The sequence below is a fragment of the Eumetopias jubatus genome, unplaced genomic scaffold (assembly GCF_037043125.1).
Source record: "Eumetopias jubatus isolate StellerSeaLion01/CBP00866 unplaced genomic scaffold, mEumJub1_p1.0 scaffold_1, whole genome shotgun sequence".
NCBI lineage: Eukaryota > Metazoa > Chordata > Mammalia > Carnivora > Otariidae > Eumetopias > Eumetopias jubatus.
Window position 1 is genome coordinate 28,895,275 of NW_028274807.1, and position 13,002 is coordinate 28,908,276.

Here is a 13,002-nt window from a genome sequence, read left to right on the forward strand (position 1 = left end):
ACTTAGCTTCTCTGGTTTTTCTCATTTTTTAAATAGGCTGGTAGACTAGATGTCCAATAAGTTCCATCCCAGCTCATAAAATATGGTTGTAGGACTACTCCAGTTCAATAATTCATTGATGCTAGTTTCTAAAAATTATTCTATCATCCTAATAGTCAAGCAAAATGTCAGAAAGTGAGGGATTTAATCTAACATTTCTAACAAAATTTTTACATTATTTAAGGAATGTGAGCAAAATAAAGGATATGCACATTTACACATGAAAGATATAGTATATACATGGTAAAATATACATATGAAAAATATTTAATTTATATTCACATATAATTGCCATTTAATAGGAGAAAAACTTAAACTAAATACAAAAATTTTCTTATCTCTTTCTCTCAGTCTCAATCCCTAATTCTGTTTTTCACATCATTACATTTTAAAGAAATAGATTTTACCAAATCAAGTCCTCATCCATTCATTCATTCATTTTGTATCATTACTTCAACTAATTCATACAGAGTACCAACTATCAACAATGTTATAGGTACCAAGCATACTTCATGGTACCTATATGGAAGGTTATGGTTTCTGCCTTCCTTCAGTTTAGAGTCTATGGGGAAGGAAGACATTTAACCGATGATGACACAAAAATATAAATCGGAAATTGTGGTGAAAGCCAAGAAGGTAAAAGAATAGGGATCTAATTTGGACTTGGGAGTCAGGAAAGATCTCTCTGAAAAATGACGTTTAGGAGGAAGCTGCAGGGGTGAGTAGGAATTCACCAGTCCGGGTGAATGAGAATATGCATTCCGCGCAGAGAGAGCAGTGTACATAAAACACTCAGGAAACAACGTGCTTTGGAGATTGGGAATCTAAACATCTTCACCTGGTGAGTGTGAAGGGAGTCTGGAGACATAGGTCTTACAAACCCAGTCAAATATTTGGGATTTTATTTAAAGAACCCTGGGAAATTTTGCAGTAATTTAAGCAAGATAGTAGTATCATCAGATTTACATCTTTCAAAGAGAACTCTAACATTATATTGTGAATCAACTGAAGAAAGGCAAAAGTAAAAAAACAAAGCAAAACAAAAGAGACTCTTGGCAGTAGTTTCAATGAGAGAAGATTAAACTAGGGTGGTAACAATGGAAATGGTGAAAAAGGAACAGGTTCAAGATACATTTTGGAGGACAGACCAAACTCAGTAATAGAATAGACCAAATTCAGTAATGGAATAAATATAAGTAAACAGAGGAGAGGTAAGTGGCGAAGGTGATAATCTGATTTATGGAATGTGCATGAGGGTGGATGAAGATGGCATTCACTGAGTGGAAGAAGATGAGAATCATGTTGGTGGTGTAGAGGTCAGTTTTGATAGTGCTCAGAAGTCATTTTAGGTAGACAGTTTCATCTGTAAGTCTGAAGCTCTAACAAAAACTCTGGAGAAATAATTAGGAATCATCAGCATGTAAGTGGCCTTAAAAAGTGTGTGTGTGTGTGTGTGTGTGTGTGTGTAGGTGAGAAAAGAATGATGGTAATATTAGATGAGGACCCAGAGCTAGCTGTAAAGGAATTTAAGCATTTAGTTTTGAGAGAAAAGGAGTTACCAGAATATAGGAGTGAGAGAAAGAAGAGCCAAAAAGGGTGAAAGGAAAACCAGAAAATATGTGTCACAGAGGCCAAAAAAAGAAATTGTTTCCTGCAGATCATCATGGTCAATATTGCTGCATATCAAGCAATAATGGAATCTGAAAATAGTTCATTGGAAAACAAAAGCAATCTAAATGGAATAGTAGAGGCAAAAGCTGATTGACAAGTACGTGAGGGGAGTTGAAAGATGAGAAATTAGAGGAATTAAAGGAAGCATACACGGTTAACTTTTCTGAGAAGCATGCCCGGGAAAGGGAGCAGAAAGAGTGGTAAATAAAATATGGTGAATTAAAGATGGATAAGATCAGAACATATTTTGAATGCTTTTGGGAAAAGCCCTTTAAAAAGTAAGATGATCAAAATTCAATAAAGTCGGAAGAAGAATATTAGAACAAATACATGTTCCTCACCTTGTTCTACAAAACTCCTTGAGGGCCCCTCATCAGGTCTCTGGCTGATCTTACAATGCTCTTCCCTCTGTTCTCTTCCTTGGGCATGCTAAGAATTCTTCCAGGATCTTCAGCTTTGGAACCTTTGCACAAGCCCTACCCTCACAGGAATTCTCTTCCCCCTGCTAGTCGCTGGGCTGACCCTTCTCTGTTATTCAGATCTTAGTTCTGGAAATGACCTCCCTGACCATCCACTGAATTCAAAGCCATCTCCAAATCTTCACATCGGTTCCTTCTTATAATTCGGGCTCAGCTTCAGTATCTGTAGTGAAACCACCCCCGACCACCACCCAGTGTAAATTAGTAATCCTCCCCCATCCACACTCAGTCATGCTGTTAACTGTTAGCATAGCAGATATCACATTTTCTTGTTTATGTATGTGTTTATATGTTTATGGTATGTCACTTCCCCCTAGAATGTAGACCGTACGAAAGCAGGGGTCTCATTTTACTTGTTCAATGCCATATCCTCAGAATGTGTGACAGTGCTTGGCATACAGTAGGGTGCTCAATAAAAGTTCGTTTATTGGTTGGATGATGAGTTCAATTTATAAGTCAGTCTTCTTAGAAAACATCTAGAAATTAAAAGGCACATTATTATAAGTTTTAATCAAATTCAGCACAAATATACAGGTAACAGATTAGGGGACTATAGTGAATAACATTATAATTTGGAAAATATTATAAAGGATTTCTTTTTAATAGATAATCTTAATGATTCTATTATCTCTTATCATAATACCTACTCTAACTTTCATCCCTCAGGTATGTACTACCTAATAGCAAGAGAAGGTTTTTTGGAAGTACTTTGCTATTAGAAAGTAGTCAGTCTAGGGTGCCCAGGTGGCTCAGTCAGTTAAGCACCTGCCTTTGGCTCAGGCCATGATCCTAGAGTCCTGGGATCAAGCCCCACATCGGGCTCCCTGCTGAGTGGGGAGCCTGCTTCTTCCTCTCCCTCTGCCTCTCCTCCCCATTCGTGCTCTCTCTCAAATAAATAAATAAAATCTTAAAAAAAAAAAGAAAATAGTCCAGTGTAAAAAATTTACTATGGATAATCCATTTGGTGGATAAAACCTATGTATGAACTCAAGAGTGTATTTACATTCAGCAAACATTTATCAAGCCATGTACTATCCTAGACATAATGGGATTAAAAAATGAATAAAATGCAATAGATTGATCTCTATTAACTCAAAGATCTCTGAGTGATTAAAGATACAAAAGTTAACGAGACTGTTCTTTGAAAAGGCTATGATACAGTTTGAACAAAATAATGAGAGATCCGTTTGTTTTAACACCTCTGGGCCATGAGCTCTCACTTATATGAATTTAGACACTGTACAAATGCTTTCATTCCTTCTAGGGGCAAATCATTAATACGAAATTCAGTTACCCTGGTATATAACACCTTTCCCCATATCAAATGAAAGTCATTTTCACAAAGAAGGGGGAGGGAGAAGGCTATTTTTGATGCCAGTGTTTCAGTGGAGCAATTAAGCATCTGGCTGTAATAGGAGGAGGTTGCCATATGAAAAGAAGTACAACAAAGAGAATTATCATGCTCAATGGTTGTGCAATGTCAGCTTATTATTTCTGGAAGGGCCTTAAGATTAGAAAATGACTCTTCTTGAGTTACAGGGCCTATAAAGCCGAGTAACTCAGAAAATACTGAAAAGGAATACAGGAGAAAATAATACAAAAATAAATAGCAATAGAAATTGTGTTGAGCTGAGCATGAACCTTTGGAAAGAGAGGGAATATTTTTGCATATCTAAGAAAATCTCATCACAGGCCTCCCTGAAAGATTAAAATGATTTCAATATTTTCCCATTTATTTAATGCAAACAGGTATGGCTTGCTCTGACAAAACATCACATTTCCTACTCAGGTGCTATTATGCAGAGACAGAACATCAAGTTTATATGGGTTGCTCAAAGTCATTCTTAAAGACCAAGAGTAAGTGCTGAAAATAATGATTGGAAATGTTTGTATCTCAGAGATCTTTTTCTCGCAAACATTTCTTTGGGTTTATTTCCTCTCAAAGGATTGGAAAGCACTATTAGCAATATATCTCATTCAAACAATAATGAGGAAACAGGTCATTCGCCTTTTGAAAACTGCAGTATCTATTTAGATGTCATCTATCAGCTGTTCAATGGAAAGAATAAGGCAAAAGCAGAGGGAGGAATATTTCTGCGTCCAGAGATTTCTGGATGAAAGAGAAGTATTCCCCTATATATGAGTTCATATCTAGTTAACAGCACAGAATACAACTACTTTACCAATTTTAAATTTAGCACATAAAGTATTAATTTCCGAAATATTTTGAAATTGTTCTGAGAAAGCTATCCTAAATATAATAAATAAAAACAGTATAAATACAAATTTGCTAACATTAAACTAGTGGGAAGCTTTTCCGTATCTTTCACTTTCAAAGAAATTTCGAGTCATTAAGCAGTATTAATTCTTCTATCCAAATTTTTTGCTATAATAAACCAGTGACACTTATATACTAACTAAAGCATAATACAGAATACCATGGCTCTTCTGTTTTGTTATTTTGCTCAGTGTCTATCTTCTAAAAAGCAAAAGGCTATATAAAGAAAGGTATATTATTTGAAAACAGAAATAAAATGCTGTTTTATCAGAAATTTCCACAAGGAAAAATGAAGAAAATCTGATTTTTGCTTTTTTGTGTGTGCATGCCGTCTGTTCCCACACTTGCAAGTAGCAACTTTAAACCTCTTGTTCCTTCTTTGTTATCCTGCAAAGTCCTTGTTCCTTTCCACTATTTCACATTGAGCATGAGCAACTCATTTATAGATGGTTCCAGATTCAATCTGTTTTGCCTCATGTTGAAGTTAAAAAAAAAAAAAAGGTAAAAAACACCCTGCTTTAGTATGACTGGCCGTTTGTAGTATATTTTACACGTCTGAGACCAAAAATGGTCTGCTTTCAAGTTATTGCTTAAATTGTCCCAGGCTACGGGTTTTAAGGTCACATTATGAATTTTCCCACATTTATGATCTCGACACATTTTATATTTAGCCTTTTGTGAAGAAGAATTTGTCTTTACCTTGAGCTATGTTTGTGCTAGGCCGTAAAATCAGGTGGTGACCCAGTGGAATCAATGGGGACGTTAAAGAGACTACAGCAAAAGGTCCAGACCAAGAAAGCCAGGGTGCCGAGTCTGAAGGAGATGAAAACTACATTCATAAATCTCCGTAAGTCAGCAGTCAAAATGCTGCTAAAAGTTCTTTGAGAAAGAACTGGGGTAGCGTATATGAAATGAAGGCCATTTTGATAAGGCCATAAAATAATCATTAAACGTTGAGGGTTTTCAAATTACCAATTTATTTGTGAAACAGATATCCTTAACCTATTCCTGAATTTTACTTTATATACCCCATATCTTCTTCCCTTCAAGACCAGACTCAGGGATAGAGTGGGAGAAAGAGTCCGGATCAGCACTGTACACTATCCCCATTCTTTGGCCATGGAAAGTAGTATCTTTCAATTTTGACGTGCAACTTAGATGTTCGTTTATTTATTCACAATTACATGCTATTGATCGTAATCTTTCATTTACACCAGTTAAACATTTGAACTGAAAGAGATTCAGTGATACAGTACAATTTACTATGGGTAATACATATTTCTAATTTCTGTAACTGTTTTATATATTACCAGAAATTTCATCAGACCCTTCACCACATGTAAATATAGGTCTCACTCATCAACTTCATAGTATTGAAGATACACCTTCTTTTTGTTCTCAGTCTTGATCTTCCTTTTCGAAAATATTTCACTGTGACAAATACCGTATGCATAAATCTCTTTATAGATTGATACCAGAAAAAAAAATTAGAATCGAGGATTTCAGCCCATGCACAGTGAGATTTCATTTTCTTATGAAAGGGGAATATTTCATCTACTTCCTTATGATGCTGTCTATACACATTACCTCAAAAAATTTAAAAAAATATTAAGAATATAAGCATACCATATCATGTCTATAAGATGTGGGGAATTTTTTTAATTTAAAATTGTAATTTTTCTGAATCTTTCAGTATATTATTTGCATGTGGCTTTCAGTCATTGTAGTCAAACTGAATTTAATCATTATATACAGCTTCAAAATATTTTAGGTAAACTTATCTTTACAAAACAAAGCATTTACTATACAAAAGATCACTCTTTAAAGAATTGCAGTTATAAATTATTTTGTTAAATTAAATGACTTCCCATTTTATCCTGTGGTGTTCACTCATTTCTACTATAGAAAAGGAAATATAATATTCATAATTTCTACATGTGCAAAATTATTAGACTTACTTATTTTTCTTTGTCATTCAGAAGATGAAGATGAAATGTTGATTTCCTGTATAAAATTAGCCAAATCCCAAGAAAAAAAAATTAGTACTGTTAGCACAAAAGGAAAGGAAGAAATGAAGATTGGATTGGATTCTATTTCGGCATCACTGGCTAGATCCAGCACTGCAACTGGATGCAACTTGGCCGACATGTTATCCCACAATGAAGGTGAACTTCAGATGTGGAACAGCTGGAAGACTTTTCCAGAAAACCCTCTCTGGGCATGTGCTGATTTCCAAATTGCCCAAACTGGACCCTGGAACGACTGTTCTCGCTGCACTCACCACCCACCACTTAAGCCTTCTTATACAGATACGGATCTCCCCCACTCTTGGGTAAGTTTGTAAGCTAAAGCAATATATCATCTCATCTGGATGTTTGTACCTGCAGAAAAGAAACAGATAACGAAAGTGCTAATCAGTCAAATTTATCAGTGTCAGGAAAGTTACTAGAACTAGACTTGTTTAAAAAGCAATGCAGCTCTTGCGACTTTTGCTATCATGTTACTGTTGTGTATAGACCTTGTGTTCAAATAAACTACTGCACGGTATTTTTTAGAGAATTTTTTTTTTTTTTTTTTTTTTTTTTTTAGTTGAGGGAAGACTTTGGATGTTCATTCAGATCAAGATGTGGATTGAATTGTCTAAATCACTGCAGTGGTCATGAAGTTTCACTGACAAACAACAGCTAATTTAAATAAGCGTTTTCCAAGTGCCTGACATTCCTCTAAGCACTTTATTATTTTATTTAAATCTCACAACAACCCTGTAAGGTTGTTGTAAGTAGGGAAAGTTATTCTAATACTGATTTCCCCATTTTATGGTTGAGAAAAATGAGGCACAAAAAAGTTAGCAACAGGTACAATGTCACAGAGCTAACAAAAAGTGGAGCCAAGATCTAGAACCTAGACAGTCTTATGCTAAGGATCCTGCTTTTAGCTAATATATTATAGTGTTTCCCATACACTAAACTAGGCCCTAAGGCAATATGGTGCAAGAGAAAGAGTATGGACTGTGGAGTTACACAAAATTGGGTTTGGATCCAAGCTCTGCTACTTGTTTGGCTTGGGCAAATGAATTAAAACCTTTCAACTTAATTTTCCCAATTATAAAATGGAAATAGTAATATTAAATTCATGAGGTAATTGAGAAACCGCAACTAAATAACACAAATATCCTAGGACTTAAGAGTAATTTTTTTTCATCTTGATTGTAGGTTACTTAAGGCATGTATTTTGTACCTTCATTTCTCTACAGTTCATGGTCATTTGTACTTGTAGTGAATAAATGGAACAACTTTGTGTTTCTAGGATCCCTACTCTATACCATTTTGCTCTAAGAATCCGTCTCTCACTAGACAGAGGCTGTATTTCATGGTGCATTAGAGCTCTCTGAAGAGGCTTGGAGTCCTTTTCACCTTTCAAGACTTGTATATTAAGTTAGAGCTAAAGTAATCTGTGTTCAAAGTACCACATTAAATATTACAGGTGTCTAGCAGCAGACTTGGAACTGATAAAACTGTCCAACATCAATTATTTTTAGGAACGTCTCTGCCACTTCCTTAGTCTTCATCTTCTCTTTTGGGGCCACTGGACTTTGCGGACTTCTTCCTGGAGTACTTTCTTAGACAGCAGCTGGTAATATAATTAGGAACTACTTCTGAAGACTCCCCTTGACAGCTTCAGAATCAGGATCAAGAATAATGACTACTTGGCAAGTAGTAAAGCTGGCATATAAGAATCTAAATTCACATATTTAGAGCTTCTTTTAAGAGTGAAATCTGGAATCCTTAACTTGGCAGTCCTGGATTTTAGCAATCTGACCTCAACCTAACGGTTCAGCATTGTCTACCACTTCTTCCTTGTGTATTTCCTGTGCTGGACTACCAAACTGGAATGATTTGCTTATTCCTAATGACTGTCTTGTACTTTCCTGCCTCTCTATCTTTGTGTTTACATATTGGCCTCCACCTAGCATGTTATTCTCGCCTTTAACAATTACCCTAGCCCTTAAGACTCAGATTACTTTCTTCTCCTTTAGAAAGACTTCCTGGGTCATGCCAGATAGAAGTAATCACTGCTTCCTTTGAAATTCTAGAGAACTTAAAGGCATTATTCTTCCATTATATATTTATCAAACTCATATTGGCATCACTGTATACCAGTTTGCAATATTAGGCACTGGGGCACATACACTGCCCCTGTCTTCATGGAGCTTACCGTACTCTACCTTATAGTGGAATTAGTTGAGCATTTATTTGCTATAGGTAATTTATCTTTATATCCTCCATAGTCCCTAAAATATTATGGGTCCTCGACTAATATTTGAGTGGCATTGCTAACTAAATGAATAGAGCTTGAGAAACCAATGGATTTTGTTTCCATAGATCTACATAAAATATTTGTTCCCATTCTTCTAACTGTTCTTACATTAATCCAATTACACATAAACTCAGTTATTGTGTATGTGTGTCTGTGAATGTGGGTCTAGATTTAATTATATAAACATAGTAATGTTTTTCTTTTGGTGGTGGTTTTGTCTGTTTTAGTACATAACTAAATGATTAAGTAAATGAGTTTTATCTGCAGAAGGTCAAACATATCTACAGAATACTCAGAATTTCAGATGATAATGTTCAGCATTTGTGACAGGAAAACCTCACTGGATTTGGAGAGAGAGTTCAAGAACATGCTAGAGTTAAATTGGTTTGGTAACCTTAATGAGACCACTTACACTCAGGGATTTGAGACACAGAATGAAAGAAGTTGGATGAGTGCAAATTATTATTTTTATATTCTACACATATATTCTATAATAATACCAAGTGAAAAATACACACTTTCATTTTAGCATAGCTGGTATTTTTTTCTGTAGTAATTGCAGGGTTATTATTTGGGTTATACTTTAACTTTCATTCTATAGAACGTACAGAAGGCAAATGGTATTGAGGGAAAAGTTGTGCTTCTGAAATGAGTGTTACTTACCATCAATGACAGGTAGTCAGAGGTGATATTTTTGCAATTTTAAAGGGTAAAAGTGTGACCAGATTTTTTTTTTTTAATCTACCAACATATGCAGATATGCTGGAGCTGAGCCAAAACCCCACATTTCAGGGAAAATGAAACCAGTCCACAAAGACACTAGTTTCTCCTTGACTCGAGAAATTTCAGCAACAGTAGATTCCAGTGTCTTTGATCCTGTTATCAAAGCAGAGTTTTCAGGGGGCCTGAAATTGACATGTCTTCCAGAAAGTTCCAGAAAGTGATAATCCCACGGCAGGCTCATGCTCTCAACGCTGGTTCTGATAGAACCGGGTTTAACGCCAACTCTGATATCACCAGCACAGTGAGCTTAGGCAAACTCCTCACCCTCTTTAACCCACTAATTCCAATTCTGGACATTGCTATCAGACCCTGCTCATCCCCTCTCTTCTGAGTGACTCTTTCTATACTGAAAACACCCATTTGTAAAACAAGATGTATCGACATCTACCATGAGGGGCTGTTGGGAAGGTGAAAGAAAATGGTGCCAGGACTCAGGTGATACTCAGGTTCACTCAGGTGAACCAAAGAATCCAGAGGCTTGTGCTGGGCTTGGAAAGCAGCAATATTTTAGTCATTGGAAATACCATAAACAACCTGAAATCAGACAGGGAATGTATTATTTGTGAAGAGCTTTTCACAGAAGTCAACAGGAGGTGGGTGAGACACCCACAGATCTTTAACATGCAGTTTAGTTGTTTGCAAGGTCTATGGGATCTGGAGTGTGGGGGACGATAAGTGATTACGGAATTGATATAAACTGAGAAAGGTAAAGACCAGATTTGTGCAAGTGTGTACTCCACAAGAGAAGTGTACAAGGAAAAACTACTTAAGGATGCAGGGTTTCTTCCCATATCTGAGGTGAGTGGTATAGAGAGGGGATTTCAGATGCATTTAAGAAAGGTAATAGTGGAGGTAACCAAAAATTATATTTGAAGCCAAGTGTTTACAATCAATTTACAAGAAGAGTGATCAAAGCATACTTACGATGAAGCTCTGCATTCTAAGAGCTTGAAACATCTTAAAAGAGGAAAGTGAGTCAGAAGAGACTTGGTTGGGAAGAAGGGAAAGAAAGAATAAAATACATATGTTGCAAAGGAGATGAGACCTTCCCTTAGTATAATGTTATGATAGTAGCAAACATACTTTTCACAACCTGGGATAATTTTTCAGATTTATAAGAAGGATAAACAACTTTTTTTTTTGTAATATAAAGAAATGGAAGTAATCTTGACATGGAAAGGGGGAGCAAATATCCATTTCTCCCTTCGTCTGTCTAAAATATTTTATAAAAATAGTTTGATACATTTAAAAAGTGATAATAGCAAAAGCTCTTTCAGGAAGAAGGAAGGTCAAAGGCCTGAAATAACAGAACAGAGACCCAAGTACAGGATAATTCAAATACAATGTGGATAGAAAAGTAATAATGGGAATTGGATAAAAATCAAAGAAAAACAAGTGAGGTTTATATACAGAATCTCAAGGTGAGAAAATAAACAGAGCTCTACTGAAAGCATCTTAAAGTACATGAGAAGAGTGGAGAAGAGTGGAGCACTAAGGTCTTGTTGGCGTAGTATGTGAACTACTGCACAACTGCACCAGAAGAGACAGCATGGATAATGGAAAATTTCTCTAGGGAACTGTTTCAGTGAGAGGAACAGGATGTGTGCTAAAGTTCACCAAGAAATAAAGGAACAAAATATTTTACAATTAACCTTTCGATTCGAATGGGGAGTAGTGAGCCCTCTAAATATTGACACGGGAAAATGCTCCAGCGACCCATAGACCCACTGCTGAATGGTATAGGGGTTTTTATACTGACCAAGAAAACTACTGATCTGTGGGAAAGAAGTGACCAAAGCAGGATCAGCTGTCTGGGGGCTTCTTCTACTCTCTATTCTCCACCTTGGCAATCTCTCCCTGTCTCTCCGACCCTGGTCTGCTTTCTTCCATCAACATGACATTGTCATTACCAGATTAATCTACCAGATTAATTTACTTGACTAATCTACCTGATTAATGATTCCAAAGCTCAAATCTAATGTTACTGCTCCCCTCACAAGCCTTTAAATATCTCCCCAACACCAACAGGGTCAAATGCAAACCCATTCACCTAATCTGCCCTCTTCACTAGATCCCCACAAGTCTCTTTCACAGACACACTCTGCCGTCGGCAAGGTGGTACCAAACACAATGATTTTTCTCCATCTTCATAGCTCTGTTTATACTGTTTGCTCATTTAGTCCTTCCTTCCTTCCCTATCTATATGATGAATAGTATGGAAGTTTAAAAGTGTAGATGGATAAGTAAGAATCCATGATGTACACTTTGAAGAAAAAAAATATATATATATATGAAAAAGAATGAAGATTGAGAGGACCAGTAAAAAGAGAGTAAGGAAACACATGGGTTAGAAAGAAAGGACATGTTAATTTCATAGATTCCACCATTTTCTTTGTACATTAGTGATGTTAGACTCCTACCAAAAAGCCTTTGTGGTCTCACTGAATAAGACATTCTAAGAAGACTGCTCACATATCCACCCAAAGGGAGGCAGGCTATGAACCATCCATGCATAATTTCTCATAGTTTCATGCCCTTGTGTTCAACTCTGACAGCAAAAACCATTTGTTAGAACAGCTTTAAACTTTTATCAGCTGACACTGGAATTATGGGAGTATGGAAAGAGAACATGGATTCAATGAATAGATTTGGACAACTTGTGAAAAGGCAGAGTAAATGATAATCTAGACTGAGAAAATCAAAAGGAAAAACAGAAAAATTTGATACAAAAATACCAAAAGATAATCTATACTTTACTACACGCTGCCCTGAAATAGATGAACTTGAGAATTGAGATTCTAAAAATAATTTTAAAAACTAAATGAACAAGAATGAATAATGAATTATGAATATTTTACATGGCAAAATTTTAACGAAACCAGTATGTTTGGTGGAAGGAGAATTAACATTTACCCAAGAGAAGAGTCTGAAAAATAGGAGATGCTGCAACAGCTTATTGATTCCTTCATTCCTTCATTCATCCATTCATTCACTTGTGAGCAAATTCATGTCAAGTGCCTCCAAGCCACTTAGTGTATGAATGTACAAGCTTAGAAGTGTGTACGTGGGAGGATGGCCAACCTACTGTTTCATATTTATAGCGAGAGTTTATGGGTTAAGAGGACAAGTCAAAAAGGAAGGGAATAAACAATCACAGTCCTTGGTATAAAAATTCACCAGGATGGCAAACACATTAAAGACAAAAGTCATATTTTGAGTGTGTAGTATGGTATGTTGGAGGCCATATAACTCATCAAAGGAGCACAAGTTGAGGCCAGGAGCATCACATGGGAGTTCAACTCTGTCACTTACTAGAATCACTGTGGCTCAGTTTGCTTAATCTCCAGTCTTCTGCCCCCTCATCTTTAGAATGAAGGAGAGCTATCTATTATTTTTAAGATCTCATTTTATTTTTGTTTTTACGTTCAGTGTTTG

The 13,002-nt window shown here is 36.1% G+C and overlaps 1 protein-coding gene and 1 long non-coding RNA gene across 2 annotated transcripts in view; one reads left to right on the top strand and one right to left on the bottom strand.

Annotated features, from left to right (window-relative positions):
* Positions 1-338: 338 nt before the first annotated feature.
* LOC148164991 (uncharacterized) lies at positions 339-6,788 on the bottom strand. Its single transcript, XR_015768429.1, has 3 exons — positions 6,426-6,788; positions 5,167-5,280; positions 339-2,665 (listed from the first exon to the last, which is right to left on the bottom strand). It is a non-coding gene; the product is annotated as an uncharacterized LOC148164991 (long non-coding RNA).
* The window catches only part of SAMSN1 (SAM domain, SH3 domain and nuclear localization signals 1), an 83,100-nt gene continuing 76,621 nt past the window's right edge, over positions 6,524-13,002 (top strand). The window contains exon 1 of the mRNA XM_088024229.1: positions 6,524-6,799. Within this exon, the coding sequence (XP_087880355.1) occupies positions 6,539-6,799 (261 nt within the window). The 5' untranslated portion in view covers positions 6,524-6,538. The remainder of the gene's footprint in view (positions 6,800-13,002) is intronic.